The following is a 19,742-nucleotide window of genomic DNA, read 5'->3' as shown; positions in this document are numbered from 1 at the left end:
TGTAAAATGTAGGAGTTAAAGTTGGAGTTATTTGAAGTCTTTTTTTTTAAACTTGAAAAATCCATGATTCTTTGGTCTATCACAGTAGCAATGTTTTACCTCTATAGTTTGTCATTCAAACTGTGTAGCTGACAAGTAAATCCATTGTACTAAAGAATTTTCTAAATATTTTACTCATTATTATTAATTTTATTTTATAAGGGTAGGGAAAATCTAATACACTTCTTAGCAGTTGGCTTGATTTGTCTAAATCCATAGGGCACAGAGTATAAGATATATGGGGAATTAATATATAATCAGGGACATAAGACCGACATTGATTACCTGATGACATTTGGGAAGACACAAAATATAAACTTCTCTAAATTAATCAGTGAATAAAGTCCTCAGAAACAGTATGTCAAAATTAAACCTGGTATCATTAAAAGAAATTGAGATCTACTGAAATCTTTGCATTCAGTTTCAAAGCACAATGGAAGTGGAATACACATATATATTTTTTGAAAAGGACTAGTAATTTTACTGGTATGGATAGTTCCTCATAAGAAATTTTCTTTATTAAAGCAGAACGGCACTATCTCTGCAACTTACCATTTTAGAGGATTGTTTGGGGAGTACAGAGAGGTTGAGTGAATTGATCCATGTCCCCCAGCCAATATTCACAATCACATTACACATCCATCACATTTGTTAGGTGCTCCATGTGCCTTCAGAGAGGTAAAAATCAACACAACAGAGACTGCTTCCCTTTCCTTTCCCGGATCCCTCCTCCCCTCTCCCCCCAGAACCATCTCTTACTTCTCTTTCACAACTATTGCCCATCCAAGGGATCCAAGGTAATCATCATCCTCACCCTCAACCTGACTTACTTGTCTCCCTTTCAGATGGGCTTGTTCTCTAGGCCAATTGCTTTTCCTTTAATGGCAGGATTGCACCCAGCACAAGTTAGGAAAAGAAAAGAAGGAGAGGTTGTATAAAGCAATGGGAGAGAAGGAAAGATGTATATAGAGAGTAAATGTAAAAATGAAGGACCAAAGAACAGAATAAACCAGAAAGCTGTCTTTGGAATTGTAACTGGCTTCATCGCCTAGCTCAAGAAAAATTCCCTCTCCAGTTTCTTTGCTATGTAGAAATACCAAATAGAGAGTGCCAAGTATGAAAATAAATGGAGCACATTTGGAATAAAATCATATTAAATTTTTGAGTTCATGAAGTTTCTTCAGTTAGTAGCATAAATATCCAACATGGCCACTTTTTAAAAAAGAAAAAGGTTATTATAACTCAACCACACACAGAGACACACACACTCTAAAGAGACAACATATGTTGATTTTATTTAATGTAAGAAAATCTTTACAATTTAATTCACACAGCAGAAAATCAACTGGAATTGAACAGAGAGCTACAAGTAAATACTTGTGAATGGCATGACAGTTTCAGTAGGAACAAGGAAATGAAATGTCTAAAAATGTGCACTCAGTTGAGAAAAACTAGCAGATCAGATCCCACCCTTCCTTCTCACCCCCATTGTTCTTTATTATTATTATTCAGTAGGTCAACAATCATTTATTAAGCACATACTATGTGCTAGGTACTGTACTAAATGCTGGGGATCCAAAAATAGGCAAAAGCTGGTCTCCTTCCCTCAAAGAGATCCCAATAATTAATTATATAAGCAAGAAAAATAGTTATCTCTCTGTAATAAAAGGCATAAAAATAAAACAATTTCTATTTTCACCCCTTTGGAAAAGAGCATTACAATCACAATGGTTAAGTTTCATTAGGCACCACTATCTTAGGCACCAGATGGTTAAAGAATATTTTTTCTGTATTTGTCAGTAAATGCTATTATATCTTATTTTATTTAGATATGTTTTCAAATCACATTCGAGTTTGCAAAATGAAATACATACATGTATTTTAACTAGGTATAAGTTAAACTAAGAAAAAATAACTTTTACATAGAAAAAAAGACAATGTGGACCCAGAACCATTTTATATAGTAGTCACTTTTATCTAAATGCCAAGCATTACTTGCTTCCTGTCCTCAAGACAAGCATTCTACATTAAAAACAGATTTGATATATCAGACTTTTGTCTGATATGATCAATGAATCATAAGTCTACAGATGGAAGGGAGCTTACTGGTAATTTAATCAACTCCCTTATTCTACAGATGAGAAAACAAAGGAAGAACATATTCCATAATTTGAAACAAAAGGCATAAAGCTGAATGTGTTATTACTGTATAGATTCCACCATTATTAGTATACTTTTTTAAAGCTGAATTTTAAAAATCCCATTATATTTCCAATTCGAATGTCCCAATACAATTTCTTCAAATGAAACTGAGGGTGAATCCATCCAACTACTGCCATACTGCTTGTCTTGAAGATTACCGATCTCCATCTTTTTCAAAAAACATGAAGTCCTAGAATGAAAATCCAAAATATAGGCAATTAGATTTAGAATTTAATTGAGCTAAGTTTGTTTTTTAGGCACAAGGCATAAAACAATGCAGAAATTGCATAATCTATTTAACTAAATTGAATATAGCCAAAAAGTTTAGTATTCATGTTTATTGGAACCTGTGGAGGACTAACATAACCAACAACAACTGCTGGTAAAATGGTAAAAATCAGGGGTACTACTAAAGACCTAACCCCCATTTTACTTTTCTTAACTTCACTATTATCATCCTTTGCACAAAAGGTCTCATTTTTATAAAGGAAAAGAACAGTTTATACCCATCAGTATCTGTCATATTTTAGTAATATTTTATATTATGTACATATATTATTAATTTCTGAAATATTTTCATATGTATTATCTGCTGGGTAATAACACAGACTTTTGATTTTTGTATAAAATGCTTTATAATGTTCTAAATATTGTGATGAAGGACTGACTAAGGGATACATGTATAAAATGAGTTGGGTTGGATTTATGTATATGGGGATTGGCAGAATTTCTTTTCCTGGACTGGAAAGAGTTCTAGTACTAAGAGAATGAATTTGTGTTCCAGTCTAGACTTAATTTAGAAATTGTACAGCCCTTTTAATAATTTCAGACACATGCATGAATTTTTATACATATATGTGTCTATATGCATGTATACATGTATATGTGTGTGTCTCTACATCTAGTACACATGTGGTTATATTTATCAAACAAAACTAAGTTCCAGACATAAAATATATGAACTATTTTTTAATGCACATTCTTCCCTCTACCTTGTTTGCACTTCTGGCCTTCTGAATTTTATTATTTAAATTTGTTTCTTCATCACATGAGCCAGCCTACCAGAGAGGAGAGATGCGGATTTCTTGCACTATATCCTTCTCTTAGAGAGGTGATTGAATAGATGATCCAAGGGCTGAAGGAGGCACAAGGAACTGAGCCATGCACAATACAGAACAGCAAAAGTCTAGACTTTTCTGTTACTACCATGAGTGACCTGGAGATATGACTGATCCATACAGGAACTGCGTCTCTGGCAAGTTCAAGTTTGTTTTCCTTCTAGGAAATAAATTTAGGATAGTACCATAAGGCATGAGAAGACTACTGTGAGTCCTCTCTATTGTTTGGCATTTTCTATGAATAAAATAAAGGATTCCCTCTACTTGAATATACAGATATGTTGAATATTTATATGGGAAATGAGGGACCTTTATATCTATATCAATGGGAATTTAGAAACAAATGATATTTGATGTTCACAGAGGATCCTCTGAGTGGGGTCCAAACTAGACCAAAGAGAGATAATTTGAGAGTTCACCACCAATTTTAGATTAAATATTGTCTTTGTATGCCTGGAACTTGGGGTGCAGCATATCATGCTCATATTAAGTTCACTCTTTTAGCTCTATTTTACTCAGACATGAGTGAATTTAATTAATTCTTCAAGGTTTCCATTGACCTTCCCCTTTGCTTTCCTCCTCTTGAATCCCTTTCCTCTACTTCTAATCTCAGATTCTGTTTTGCTCCCTCACCTTTTACCATTACCATGACATTACTACTATTACCAAGTCTGACATATCAAATCTGTTTTGAACATAGAACGCTTGTTTTGAGGACAGTATACAAATAATGTTTGACATTAAGATGAAAGTGACTACTATATAAATTGGTTCTGGGCTATAGTGTCTTTTTTCTATGGAAAAAGTGTTTTTGTTTTTATTTTTCTCAGTTTAACTTATAGCTAGCTAAAATTCATATGCATGATTGTTTTTATCTCTTCTTTAATCTTCCCCTCAAATCATTTTCTAATTCTTGTCTTCCATCTTCTCTTTCTCCCCTGTAGATGTCAGATAAATTTGAGTATAGAACTATGAAACTTTCTCTTAAAAATCATGTTTATACAAGGAGTTAGAGAACTTAGAAGCTTATCCTGGTCTTTCAACCCAAAGTAAGCCCTACACTCTCACTGGAAACTATGTCTGGACCACTGAGAAACATCAAATGGAATTAGGTTAAAATTGTTAATGGATGAAGAATCTTGGCAAGATTCCAAGTAATTTTCCTTTTGTGTAATTCATAGATTTGATTTAGAGAGGGAAGCAAACAGCATGTGCTTTTCTAGCTTGAAAAGAATGACCTTATCCCTCATGGGCTACTTTGTGATTCTCGGTAGTTCTTTTTTGATTAAAGGGGCCATCCCTTGACTCACTTCTTAAACAGAATGGATGCTGCATCACTCAAAGTGAGAACTGTGAAAGACCTTAGAAAGGCCAAGGTCTCCCCTCCAGTCATCCTGTTCTATATGTGGCCACTGGAGGAGCAAGTGAGGCTGATGACTTTGCAAAGCCCTTCCTCACTCAAATTCAATTCAATTGTAAGTTATGTCATCATCTTCCTGATGTCATGGTCCTCTCTGAGAAAGGACAAACCATACAACCATATAGGTAGTGCCAAATACTTTAAAATGAAAAACAAGTCCAATTTGGAAAGTACCCTTCCCTTGGGCAGATCAATGAACTATCACTTTTCAGGTTCTGTCCCTGCAAGGTGTGAGGCAGAGCAATGCATTGGGAATAATGTTGAATTTGGAGTCAGATACCCTAGGTTAAAATTCTAGACCTGCCACTTGTGTGACTGGACAAATTACTTAAAAGTCTCTGAGTGTCAGTTTTCTCATGTGTAAAATAGAAAGTTCAACTAGATGGCCTCCAGGATTGCTTACAGTTCTAAATCTATGATCCATGGGAATTAACCCTTCAGGATGCATGGGTCAAGGGCTATAACAAACTAAACCTTTTTCTGTCCTTCCTTCAGCCTGAGCTGAAGAACCATATTTTCAGTCCCATTTAGTTCTTCCAAGCTGAACAATTGCATTCTTACTCAAAGTTGAGGATAGGGTTCTGGTAAGGTCTTAACCAGCTATAAGTAAAACTTGACAACTGTTATTTTCCTTGAGGGCCCTACAAGATAGTAGACTATTGATCTTGGACAAGATGGTTTAGTGGAGAGATGACTTTAGAGTTGACACGTAATGGCTATGTGAACCTACCCATCTCAATTTTTCAGTATTCCAGGGAACTCTGTACCACTACAAAATGCAGAGCAGATGCCATTTTGATCTGCATTGGTAGGACACATTTCCTTACTGGTGATTCCCAATACCAATAAGATCACAGGTCCATACCCCCCACAGACACCTCAAAAAGAAAAAAAAAACATCTTGGAGTATTTTTAAAGGATCATTTTGGAGCCCATTAACTTTGTTTTGTTCTTTCCTCTCTTTAGATGCATATTGAATGGATTTTCATGACTGGATAGGATAATTCTTTCTGAGATTCAGTTAAATTTTATATTGAGGGAGGAAGATGAAGACACAGGGTAATGATCCTGAAATATGCCCAAAGATCCCCACTTCATTTGGTTTGAACCAATGTTGTTTCATGGGTATTTTCCAAAGTCTGGATCCTGAGTGCCTGGAGATGTAAGGAATAAAACTATAAACTAGCAAAGGTCTTTCCAGACTAGGTCAGACTAGGCTTGCTTGGGTCACTCTGAACCATAATAGAGTCCTTTATGCTATCCTAGGTCTTGAAATCTATAGGCTATGCAGAATGACACCAAGTTTGTTGGTGGGATGAAGGACTACTTTTTGTATGAAACATTCATTTTTAAAAGGAGGAAAATTGTTAAAACCACCATTTGATATTTTTATTTCTTTTTATAAATTTGATTTTTTTAAGTCCCAATTCTCTCCCTTGCTCTTCCCCTTCCCCCATCCATTGAAAAGACAAGAAATACAAAATCCATTACATGTGTGAAGTGGATATGAAGTGGATATGATTATTTTCAATTAATGAAATTAGGATAAAGCAAACAAAATTATTAATCATGTACTTACAATGAGGAAGCAAGCACCCAACATCACAGCCTTCATTTTCACATCGAGGTCTAATGGGAACTGAACTGCAAAGTTATCAGCATCTGTGAATGCTTCTCTTACAAATCCTGTCCATTGCTTTGTAATTTTTCCAACTATTGTCTGTTCATCTAGAGATTTTACCTAATGAGAGAAGAAATAAATTATGACCTCAAATATTTCTTCAACACAGAATGAGAAAAGATCTTATTTTTATTACGCTAAAGGGTGTCATGTAGATACTATTATTTGTAAAACAGATAGTATACATGCCAGTAGAGAGAGAGAGCAATTCATGCATAAATTGGAAAATATTTATCTGAGAAAGGATATTTCTACCTGAAGTCAGATTTTCCTCAATTAATTCCTGTCATACATACCCAAATGTACCTATGATCTCACTGAATTTAAGAGTTCCCTCCATTACTACAAATCCATGTCTGCCTCCCCTTTGTGACTCCCAGACCCAAACACGCTAGAGGCCTTCCACATTTTATCCCAACAACACAAGAGCACCATTGGGACACTATGGCTTTTCATACCCATGTATCCCTTGCTCTCATCATGTGACCAGCCCATCTTCTCTTTCTATAACAAAGTTTTGTGATAGCATCTTTTATTCCTGTGGTTCTTTGGAGTTCTGTGATAGTTGTATTATATACTGTAGCACATGAAGCTAAAGTGGTAGCTATTTCTTTAGGGAAGCAATCCTCTAAGACCACTAAATTGCAGAGAAGGTCAGATATGTCTTGATAGAGGGAGTTTCTTTTAGGATTTCCCCAAGCTAAGCAGTAAAAACATATTTTAAAAAAAACACCAAAGCAAACCCTCTCTTCCTGTGACTGTAGGTATCTGCATGGTCTCTGGGCTTGTTATCTAACTCACACTCACAGGGAAAGGAGTTAGCTGCAGGTGCTCTGCAACTGGTATGTCCCCTGCGGCTTTAGCACTGGAAAGTCACATTGGCTCATGTCTGCTAGAATCACAATAGAACATGTAGTGTCCCCTATAGAATTTTGAATTGTTTTTAACTGAGCTGTATAGTACAGATAAATTAGATTGATACTACCATTACTTTGAAATATATGGGTAGGGATTTTATCAAATTCCGAAATGAGGAGAAAGCTTTTATATTTGTCTTAGATTCAAAGTTATAATCCATCATAAAAAGTATATGGAGGAAACATAGCAGGAAGAAAAGAAATCATGTGAAAAGATTCAGTGAGATTGGAGTCCAATGGGAGAGGAAGAAAATCCCACTTACAGCTTCCCCTTTTGAGCAATATTTAACTTCCACTTATGTGAAGAATAAAGAAAACACTGAACTAATTGCCTTAGGGGGAGGCAAAACCAATAACTAAAAATGAGAAGAGATTACTGTATAGATTTGAAGAAGCAGCAAAAACATCTAAGCAAATGGCAGAGACTAGAAAATCCATCATCAGCTCCAACTGACAAAACCGTAGCCAGTATGTCTAGACCTGTCTCAGTATAATTCCATTCAAAGCTTTGCTTTAGCAATGACAAATTCACCATTTTCTACTGCTGAACCTTATAATTAATCACAGAAGAGGCAGCATAGTAAAGTAGAAAGACCAATGGATTTGGAATTAGAGGACCTGCATTCAAAGCCCATCTCTGCCACCTACTGCCTACATAACTTTGGAAAGTTGCTTAACCCCTCTGGGCCTCAGTTTACTCATTTGTGAAATGAAGGCATTGTACTAGGGTGCCCCTAAGATCCTTTCTGACTTTAGTTGTATGATTTTCTAATACTAATAAGCCACATTTCCTCCAACATTGACCAGTCCTCATTTATGAACATCCTAAATCATTTGGTTGGTTTGCTTACTTCTATTCAGTTATATGGGTCAGCGACTTCTTCACCCCACCCCCTTGTCTCTGTAATTAACATCTCATATTATAATCTAGGGCCTATTTCTTAATTCTAGTTAAAACCAAATAAACAAGTAGGTGACACACAAAATCATTTATTTCAAATCCCTTTTCTCGTTCAACTGAATCTATTTCAAAGTGATAAAAGTAAGTCATTTTCAATCTTAGCATCAGCATAATTTGGGAGGATGGAAGTATAATCAGAGAGCTGGTTGGACTTGGAACCAAAGACCTTAATTGGAGTCCCGGCTCGGTTGCTTATTAGCTACGGAATTGGGAAAGTTCTTTTACTTCTCTAGGTCTTGCTTTCCTCATCTCCAAGATCTCTCTAAGGATCTTAGATCAAAAGATCTTAAAGTAACCCCTACCTCAAACATTTGATGCTTTGGTGATATATCACCAGATACGTTTTACATAGTCACACTTTTTTTTTTGAGGGGGGGAGGCAATGGCAGCTAAGTGACTCGCTCAGGGTCACACAGCTAGTAAGTGTGTGAGGCAGGATTTGAACTCAGATCCTTCTGTCTCCAGAGCCAGTTCTCTATCTACTGAGCCACTTGGCTGCCACCAAAACAACAACAACACTCCAGTAACATCTTCCCCTCCAATTGGAACAAACACATCAATTTAGAAATACAGCTTATTTTTTTAAGTGTGCCAGAAGCTAAAACAGCCTTTTCAAAATGAGAGACAATTTAAACTTGTTTTTTTTTTGTTCTTATCTTGAGTAGAGAAACTCAGAAATATTATTTTCAATGTAACTTACATCAAAGTCAACATCCGTGCAACACCTGCAAGGAACACATGGGCCGTCGATTTTCAGCACCTCCTGCTGGTGCTCATTTAGAACTGTAAACTTTGGCAGACAGGGGTGCCAATTTTGGACAACATAACCTATGGGTACACCAGGAGGAGAGTGTATTTCCAACTGGAAAAGGAAAAGAGATTGAAAAGACACAGTAGAATAACATAAACTACCTCAATTTTTAAAATAAGCTACTTATAAGAGGGAGAAAAGTCTTCAGAAAATCTGCTCAAAACAGCTTGTGTGCTCATGCAATGGTAGGATGAATTTCTTAAACTTTTTGGACTTAGATTCTGCTCTGTTATTCCTGTGATTCCATGTAGCTATTGCTAATTAACTGATCAAGAAATAGACTGGAAAGGCTTAGGCAACTCAGTTCATGGATTAGTTATATAATGATAGCAGGCTATTATAGAAAAAAGGAAAAAAAAAGTAACTGATTTTTAGAGTTTTGTTCCTTGTCAAACTAAGGGTCAGCAACCAGTGGCTTTTGCTAGACTCATTACAAAAAGGTAGCTAACTTGGTAAGCAATATACCTCTGGCAAAGAAAGTGAGGCCAGGGAAGAAAGATGAACTATAAAAAGCGCATTCAGTTCTATCACACAAAGTCCAGCAAACATCTTTTCTTCATGGGGGCTAGCTCTTATCCATGTGCTCACTCCACTCTTACTCTATGTTCTCTCCTCCCCTTCCACTCCATTGGTAGGTTGGAGCCTCACCAATACCTTCTGAATTATCAAATTAACACCATATTCCTTTCCAACAATGTTTCTTATTTGATGGAAAAGGAAAGCTCAAGGTATAACTGGCCTAGATATCACTAAAGCCTTTGAGAGTTTTTCATGTCATCCTTGAGACCAGATGACAGAATGGTTAAGTGGATTCGGAAACCAGTAGAGTGACTATTAATATCTCAACGTCAACTCTGAAAAGGAACTTTCGATGACAAGTATCAGGGATTTGTTTTGACCTTGTTCTAGTCAACAATTTTTAACAGTGACTTAGGTAAAGGCATAGATGGGTGCTTACCAAATTGGCAGGTGACACAAAGCTTTGGTGGTGGTAAGTGAATGTCACTAACTTTGTGATAATAGAATCAAAAGCTTGATAGATAGTACACTAGACTAAATTTAATAGGGTGGTAAAAATGGGGATATATGCAAAGTTCCACACATGGAGTGTGTAAATCACCATTACAAGCAGATGATAGGTGTGGTATAGCTAGACAGTAATTTAACTGATAAAGATGTGCATGTTTTAGTGGCATGCAAATTCAAAACAAGACAACATTTTGATATGGCCATGGTAGCCTAAAAACTAACAAGACTTTGGTTTGAATTAAGGTAGGCATGCTGTATAGAATGATGAATGACATAGTCTCATTGCACTGTGCCCTGGTGTTAGATTGAAACATTGTATTAGATTCTATGTACATTTTGGTGTAAACCTTAATAAGTTGGAAATAATTCAGAGAAGGGAGGGCATTAGTCTGATGAGTGGCATCAAAACCATTCCATTCAAGAATCGGTTGAATGAATTTGGAATATTCAACCTAGATGAGAGAAAACTTAATGGGGGAAATGAAAGCTGCCTTCAAATACTTGAAAGTCTTTAAGATGGAAGAGGAAGAAAACTTATTCTGTTTGGCCCCAGAAGGCAGAACCAGGACAAATGGATTTATATCACAAAAACATAAATTTAGGATTGAAATAAGCAATGATTTCTTAAAACTAGAATTTTCCAAAAGTGCATTCAAACAGCTTAAAGGTGGTATGTTCTCCCATTCAGGAGATCTTCAAATTAAGGCTAGATGACCTGATTTATTGATGATGTGATGGAGGGAACTCTTTTTTAGGGATTAGTTAGAATAGATTACTTTCGAAGCCCCTTTTAAATCAGACTCTGTGAGTTTAATCCTAATCTCAAGATTAGGGAAATTGTAAGTGGCACAATCATGGCTGACCCTACGCAAAAACGAAAAATAGGCAATGTCTTTGTTAGTGTCTTTCTTCTCTCTTTGGCATTCCTTTCCTAAGGTACCTTCCCTATATTTCAAGTGTCTAGTTAGCAGTTGGCTATCGACTGTCTGCTAAAGAACCAATGGATATGGAAAGTGTTAGCTGATATTGGCTTATATGATCCTCTCTAGGGGTATGTGCATTTTAGAAGGGGCTTGCTGGAAAGGAAATTTAATGGAAACCAGGCAAATAGGTTGACTTTTTTTAGGAAGGGTCAGGGTGTCTGTCTTGTCAGTCTAATCCTAACTTAAAGGTTGCAGTGAGGTATACTGTAGCCATCTCTGTGACTCTACCACTTGATAGATAGTACACTGGGCCAAATTTAATGGTAAAATGGGGATATATGCAAAGTTCCACACATGGAGTGTGTAAATCACCATTTTAAGTCTTTTTTTCAAGTCTTATCTGGAAGGTTCTTAGAGATAATCTATTAGTATTCTATCCTTGAATAGAAGGTTCCTTCTGCTATAATCTCTCCATTTAAGTGGTCATCCAGACTTTGCTTGAAGATCTGGAATGTTAAATTACAATGCTGCCTATTTGGCTTTTCAACATCTAATTATTGTTATTGTTTTAATTACATCAAGCCAGTCTGCTTCTCTGCAACTTCAAGTCAACAGGGATGTATTAAGCATTTACTGTATGCCAGGGACTGTACTAAGGACTAGGGTATACAAACAAAGGCAAAACATGGCTCCTTCCTTCAAAGAGCTCAGGTTTTAATGGGGAGATGACATGCAAATAATTACAGACTTACAATTTCCACTTATTTCTTGGTTCTACCCTGTGGGGTCAAATACAATTCTAATCCTTATTTCATAAAATAGCCCTCCATTGTCAACAATTATCATGTGCCATGCCCACCTTCCCCCACCCCCAGGTATAAATATAGTCTTTAATCAATCCATGAATGGCATGGTTTCTAATGGGAGAGATCACTGTCCACTAATTCTGAGGCAGCATCATGACCAAGAGGCTTGTACGTCAAAAAGATGCTCACTGACCTTTTGGAGGCAACAGGGGTAACAACAGGTAGCACATCTCAACGGTCTGTCACAGGTTATCACTTCCCGGCCTGCATTGTCCAGGATCTTTAGAATAAAGGGTCTTAAGCTTCCACAACAGTTTCGAGTACAGCAGTCATTATCCTCCACTGCGAAGTAAACTCTCTGTCCCAAGGTGTTGCAAATTACATATTTGTTGTTGGTTTCAAAGCCTGTGAATACTAAAAATGAAAAAAAAAATAAAGGAATATATGCTAATTAGCACTAATAAGACCACTATTGGGAAAATGATTTTAGCACAAATATGCTAAATAATTTCCAATCATTAATTCTATCCTGCTGTGCCACCTGGGGCAAATTGTCTATCCTCTTTGGGATTCGGTTTTCTATAAAACAAGGTTGCACCCTATAGGTTGATAGGTTGCACCATATCATCTCTAAAGCCTCTTCAGATCTAAGATTCAATATTTCTTTCCTATAGTTTCATAAATTTCTGTTTAAGACTAGAAATTCGATTGTTCTTATTTTGGATCAAATTCCTGAAAAATGATTTTTTTTATCATTCCCAATTCATGAAAGGGAACTTTTTTTCACGTTCAGATTGAACCTGTGATTCCATTGGTATAATGAGCTCTAATGAGAAAACTATCTCTGCCAATGTAGACCAGCGCTGCCTTTGCAATTTCGAGTATTACAGAGCTGTCTGGAAGCACTAAGAGGTTAAGAGACTTGCTCAAGGTCACACAGCCTTTTTGTATGTGAGAGATGGGACTTTGAATCCAGATTTTTCTGATTTTTGAACTTGCACCACTTCCTCTGTGCTGCTTCTTGAAAAGAAATGTGGGGACTTCATTCAGAATAACAGAGTCTAAGAGAAATATAATAGTGTAGAAAAAAATCCACGATATAGAAGAAATAAACAATGTAATGGTGCAGGAAAAAAAACACTATGATGGCAAAGAACAGAAAAAAATATGAATCAGAAGACCTGGGTCTAAATCCTATTTTAGTCATTCATTTATTCATTCATTCATTTAACAAGTATTTATTAAATGTCTCATACGTGCTAGGCATATGACCTCAGATAAGTACCTTAATTTCTGTGGGACTCAATTTCTTCATCTGTAATGAGGAGGGGATGGATAATCTCAAAGATCTCTTTCAGGTTTAAATCTATTATCTTATGATATTCACATTCAATGTAGATTTCATAGGCCATAACAAAAAAAAATTGCAGAGGTAGGTTGGAACCAGTTCATAGGGGACCTTAAATGACAGATGATGCAGTTGTCATCTAGGAGACATTGTAGAGCAACTGAAGGTTTTTGAGTATTGGAGTGACATGATCAGACATTATTTAGGGAAACTATTTGATCAGCTGTGGAAAAGATAATTTGGAGAGAAGAGAGAGTAGAAGCAGAGAAACCAATATGGAAGCTTCTGTAACAATATCCTCATAGTGGTAAGACATGATCTTACCACTAATCATAGTGGGAAAAGGAGATGAGAGCCTGAACTAGGGTGGTGGTCAACAGAATGGTAAATGGATAGAGGCAATAGTTGTTCTAGAAACCAATCCATAAGACTCAGCAACTGATGAAATTGTGAGGGTGAATCTGTTATTCTGACAAAGGATTATTCGAAGTGTGTGAACTTGGGTAATGGAAGTATGATGGCAACCTCCAAAGAGAAGTCTGTTAAAAGGAGTTGATAGAAACAAAGTTCCATTTTAGATCTATTGAATTTGAAATACTAATGAAACATGGTAGGGAAGTCCAGCATGCAGCTGGCAATGAGGAACAGGAGTTCAGGAGGAAGACTGATGCAGACTATGTGGTTGTAGGAGTCATCTGCAGGGAGATAGCTGAAATCTTGGCAAATGATAAGTTCATGAAGAAAATGTGAAAAGATAAAAAAAAAAAGTTTCCAGAACACTCACAGTTAGAGTACAGGTTACAGGAGACTGAAAATGTCCAGGCATGGTCAAACAAGCTGAGCATGTAAAAAAGGCAGGAAGCCAAGGGATGAGAGATTTGCAGAAGGTGGGGAGTGGTTGATCACTTCAAAAACTAAAGAGCTCTGAAGTAGCATGAAGACTGAGAAATGGTTATCGTTCTATCAGCTAAGAGACTTTAGAAGAAGCAGTGACATTTGAAAGCTGGGTGCTATTTTAAGAGATTAAGAAGCAGGTAGGGAGGAAGCAGAAGCAATAAAATGACACTAAAAATGGAGCAATAAAGAGGAACAGAGAGTGAGAAGACCATAATCCAAGCAGATGTCATGGCCAAATGAGAGAGAGAGAGAACTTGGCATTTTTATCAGTAATAAAGTGACAAAGAAACTGGAGAATGGGTGTTGAGGAGAGTGGTAGAGGATCATCCATAAATCTAACTGGTAATCTAATGGTTTTTCCCCTATCCTAAGTGAAACATAGTTTATAAAAAAATAAATAAATCTAAACACTTTAAAATAATTTAAATCTAATACTTTAAATGATATATGATCATCGGTTATACAGCACCTGGCATATAGTAGATGCTTAATAAATTCTCATTGACTTAATATAACTTGATATTTCTCTATTTTAACTGAATGGTTTACTATCCATTTCTCAACCTAATTCATATTGTAAATTTCAACACTTCCCTCAGTCAATAATCAGTTATTAAGTTCTGATTATGGGCCAGGCACCGTGCTAGGCATTAGGTATGCAAAGACAAAGATGAAACATTCCTGCTCTCGAGGAGCTGACAGTCTGCTGGTGGAGACAAACTGTATATGAATAGGTATGTACAAATTAGATACAAGCTGATTTTTAGGGATTGGAGAAAAGTACTAACAACTGGGGGATAAGGTTCCTGCATGCCAAAGGTTACACTGCAGCTGAATCTTGAAGGAAACTGCAGCATTCAAGAGGTAGATGGGGGTGGGGTGTGTGTGGAGGCATTGTACACCCAGTACTTAAAGCAGTACTTGACACATAGTAGGTTTTAATAAAAGCTACTGACCAAGAGAGCCTTGGGGTATGCCCACAATTAGTGATCCAATTATTGAGAAACACAGCCCAGGAGAACTATATCTAGTGTCATCTTCCCTTCACCAAGATTTCTTTGCTGAATACAAAGCGCAAGAATACACTTTTTATATAGGAGTGGATTAAAATTCAATAAAGTAATACAGTGGGTACATACCTTCCAGAAGTTCAACTTGCTGATGGATCAGTAATTGGTCTATCTATATGATTGAAACAAATAATATAGTTAATAATTATTTATTAGGGGCAGGTAAAGGAACAACTAGATGATGAAAATCTCTACCAATACAAACTAGTCAGTACCTTCTTTGCAACTTATTCTTAAGAGAGCTGCCTACAGTAAATTGAGGTTAAATGATTTGCTTAGAGTTGCACAGCCAGTTTGTAGCAGGGCTGGGACTTGAACATGTGTCTTTCTGGTTCTAGGGTCAATTCTCTATCCACTATACACAATGCCTATTGATTATATATTACCCCATCAAAGAAAGCTTAAAATCTCTAATATGCACAAATAGTATAAGTTCAAAAATCTGTCTTGAAAAGATTACATTATTTTAAAATTTTATTGGGCACCTAGGTGATGCAGTGGATAGAGCACCAGGCCTAGAGTCAGGAAGAACTGAGTTCAAATCTGGCCTCAGATGGGGCAGCTGGGTGGCACAGTCAGTAGAGCACCGGCCCTGGAGTCAGGAGGACCTGAGTTCAAATCCGGCCTCAGACACTTGACACATGTACTAGCTGTGTGACCTTGGGCAAGTCACTTAACCCCAACTGCCCTGCCAAAAAAGCAAAAAAAAAAATCTGGCCTCAGATGCTTATTAGCTGTATGACCTTGGGCAAGTCACTTAACTCTGTTTGCCTCAGTTTCCTCATCCGTAAAATGAGCTAAAGAAGGAAATGGCAAAACCACTCCAGTATGTTTGCCAAGAAAACTGCAAATGTGGTCAGAGAGTTGGACATGACTGAAATGACAGAAAAATACAAAAGATTTATTTGATAACATCTGTGTCACTAATACTAGTTTCCCCAGTTCCCCTTTATTTTAGTGTCTTCCTTCTATTGACTGTTTCCAATTTATCATATATATATCTACATATATATATAGATATATATATATAGATATATGTAGCTTCTTTGTACATAGTTGTTTGCATGTTGTCTCTCCTATTAGACTGGGGAATTCCTTTAGAGCAGAGGATGTCTTTTGCCTTTCTTTGCATCTCTAGCACTTATGATAGTGCCTGGCACAGAGTAGGCATTTAATAGATGTTTCTTAAATGTTTATTTAATAAATGTTTATTAATAAATGTTGATTATGAAATGAATCAAAAACCAGAATTTTCAAGTTCTTACTAAACTGTGAAAAAAAATAGAACTAAAACCAAATTCCCCGAGGAACCTTTCTTACTTTCATCCATTGTTACTCCGGTCAATCCTTAACACAGAAAATTGCTTTCAGTGTAAATCCATTAAAATAGATCAGAAAGTATTTTAGAAAGTAAGATGTAAACTTTACATTTCAAAAATTCTACTGTAATTCAGTTTTGCATCATCTTTTATGGTAAGTGTGTGTCAGGATTGTAATGCTCTAATAATTCTTCACACCCTAAATTTAGGGAGGAAAATGATCCTATGAACTTGAGAGAACATCTGATCCAATCTCTCTATACCTGAACAAAAATCCTGTCTGTAATGTGAGATGAGTGGTCATCTAAGTATGAAGCAAGTCCCTCTACAGGAGGGATAGGAGGCAATATTTGGTTTGTGTTTTTGCACTCATTGTGCCTTACATAGTGGTCCATGGCAGATGATTAGAGGTTCTTGTGGAACTGAACTAGTCAAACAGCTTTTGTTTAAAGATCCACAACAAAGGGGAGCTCGCTATCACTCTGAGAAGTCTGTTCCACTTCTGGGCATCTCAAATCACTAGCAAGTTCTTCTGCCTTGTTTTTTCCCCTGAAATTAAGCCTACGTTGGGCTCTTTGCAACTACCATCTATTGGTCCACATTCTTAGCTCTGCGTCCAAGACTTTTAATCTGTCTTTCACAGGACAGCATCTGAAATTTTTAGCTACAGCTATCATTTTCCTCCTAAAACTTCTTATTTCCAGGCCAAACACTCCCAGTTCCCTCAGCTGATCCTCATATAGCAGGATCTTGAGGCCCTTCACCATCCTCAAAATCCTTCTCTAGAAGTTCTCTAAAATATAGCACCCAGAATGTAACATGATACTCTAGATGTACACTGAACATGGCAGAACACTGTGGGCCTTTCCTCTCTTACTTTTCAGATTCTCAATGCAGCCAAGGACCATATCGTTATTTTTTTAAGGGTGCATGGGAGGGCTGCCATATTACATGGTTTACTGGCTGCCTCATATTCAGCCTATAGTCCACGAAAACCTCTCCATTTTTTTGTGCGAATTGCTTTCTAGCAAGTCTTGCTTTATGTTCTTCAACTTTGTATCCCTACCTCCTAGCATTGTGCATTTCACATGGCAGGTATTTGACTGATCCAATTCAACAAATATTTACTAGAATTAAAGGTAATAAAATGCTCATTGACAACTATCGAAAATGTCACATAAAGCATACAAAGCCTTTTTAAATAAACTGACTTAAAGAAAAGTCACTTAACCCTGTTTGTCTCAGTTTCCTCATCTCTAAAATGAGCTGAAGCCTAGAAAATGCCAAACAGTAAGACATAACTGAAAAAACTGAACGAAGCAAAGAAAACTCAAAAGCTAACATTTGTTGGTTCACTTTATATGGTATTTTACTTTACGTTATGGAATGCACTTCCCTCACTCTTACTACATAATTTATCCAAGAGCAAGGGATAACAAACAGAAATATCAACAGTTATGTTAATATTTGACCCTAATTATTAAAGGGAACTAGAGAGGCCTGAAGCTTTGGGTCAACTGCCAATCAATTAATTGTTCCATTGTTGTTCAATTGGGTCCAACTCTTTGTCATCCCATGGACCATACCATCCAAGGAGTTTTCCTTGGCAGAGATAGTAGAGTGGTTTGCCATTTCATTCTTCAGTAGATTAAAGCAAAAAGAGGTTAAATGACTTGCCCAGGGTCACACAGCTAGTGCCTGAGGCTGAATTTGAACTGAGATCTTCCTAACTCTAGGCCTACCACTCAACTGAGCCACCCAGCTGTTCTTCAAATCATTCCACAGACATTTATTAAATACCAATTCTGTGCAAGAACATGGTGCCAGGCACTTGGATTGCAAAGACAAACAATGAAATAAGCTTTACCTTCCATGTTAGATTAACACAGGCATTGATGAGAATTTCACAAAATCAGAACTAATCAATGGGTTGTGATCCACATAGGTTATAGGAATGCTCACAGAGTTGAGATCATGGATTTATCTCAATACCCCAATTAGAAAGGGGAGGGGGACAAGTCAGTACCTGAGTTAAGTATTCCAGTCCAGGTGGACAATTCACCGGTGGTGATGCTGGAGTCCATTGTGCCCACTGAGACATAACAGGCTGAGGCTGATTAGAAAAGCCACCAGGTTGTTGATAGGTAGGAAAGCCAATAGGTCCAGGGGCAGGATAGCCAATCTGTTGTGGGGGGCCTTGAGTGTGAAATAATGATGAGCTTCGTAATTTTGTGCACCAACGTATTATAACATAATAACAAGTTTGAGATACCGCTAATGACTTAGAAAACCACACACTGAAATAATTTTGTAAGAGTTAACACAGTCCGAATTTTTTCCAATGTATTGATTGAAATTTTCAAATTTATAGATATTTTTTCCTTTTATATCACCTTGCTAGACACATGTATCCCTTTCTCCTCCCCCAGTGAGCCATGACTTGTAATAAAAATTAAAGAAGGGGAATAAATGTGTCAGCAAAAGTAAATGTGACGGTCCCCAGTAAAGTGTCTGCCAACCACAAAACCACCTAGGATTTGTAGCTTTTCCCAGTTTGGGAAAAGAAGTATCTACCATGAGATGAGCACTGAGACAAGAAGGGTGTGGATAAAATGAAATAAGCAGAGCCAGGAGAACATTGTACACAGCAACAGTAAAATTCTGTGATGACCAGCTATGAATGACTTGGCTCTCCTCATCAACACAATGATCCAAGACAAGTACAAAGGACTTGTGATGGAAAATGCTATCCACATCCAGAGAAAGAACTGATAGACTTGGAATGCAGATCAAAGCATACTATTTTTCACTTTGTTTTATTCTCATATTTTTTTTCCTTTTGGCCTGTTTCTTCTTTTACAATTATGACTAAAATGGACATATGTATCACATGCTTACACATATATAACCTATATCAAATTGCTTACATTTTTGGAAGAGGAGAGGAGGAGGAAAGGAGGAAAAAAAATTTAGAACTCAAAATTTTATAAAAATAAATGCTTAAAATTGTCATTACATATAATTGGAAAAAATACTATTAAAAAGAAGGGTGTCGATTTTTTCACACATAGTGGACAACAGGACTTTGAGGACTCTCAAGGAGGAAGGGAGAAGAGAAAGGTGACAGTTGTCTCATAGCAACAGAGGATGCAAATAGGGCAGCAATCAGGGGAGCAGCCATTGCTTACCACATCTGCAGTT

General features: G+C 36.8%; 1 protein-coding gene across 1 annotated transcript in view; it reads right to left on the bottom strand.

Annotated features, from left to right (window-relative positions):
• Nucleotides 1-1,600: 1,600 nt before the first annotated feature.
• The window catches only part of PLSCR1 (phospholipid scramblase 1), a 58,888-nt gene continuing 40,746 nt past the window's right edge, over nt 1,601-19,742 (bottom strand). Inside the window, exons 4-9 of the mRNA XM_036753406.1 lie at nt 18,568-18,737; nt 15,292-15,334; nt 12,101-12,321; nt 9,039-9,200; nt 6,359-6,520; nt 1,601-2,431 (exon numbers count right to left, since the gene is read on the bottom strand). Coding sequence (XP_036609301.1) covers nt 2,396-2,431; nt 6,359-6,520; nt 9,039-9,200; nt 12,101-12,321; nt 15,292-15,334; nt 18,568-18,737 — 794 coding nt within the window. The 3' untranslated portion in view covers nt 1,601-2,395. The remainder of the gene's footprint in view (nt 2,432-6,358; nt 6,521-9,038; nt 9,201-12,100; nt 12,322-15,291; nt 15,335-18,567; nt 18,738-19,742) is intronic.

This window comes from Trichosurus vulpecula, chromosome 4 (assembly GCF_011100635.1).
Source record: "Trichosurus vulpecula isolate mTriVul1 chromosome 4, mTriVul1.pri, whole genome shotgun sequence".
NCBI lineage: Eukaryota > Metazoa > Chordata > Mammalia > Diprotodontia > Phalangeridae > Trichosurus > Trichosurus vulpecula.
The sequence above is the reverse complement of the archived record's forward strand: the minus strand, read 5'-3'. Positions and strand labels throughout refer to the sequence as shown.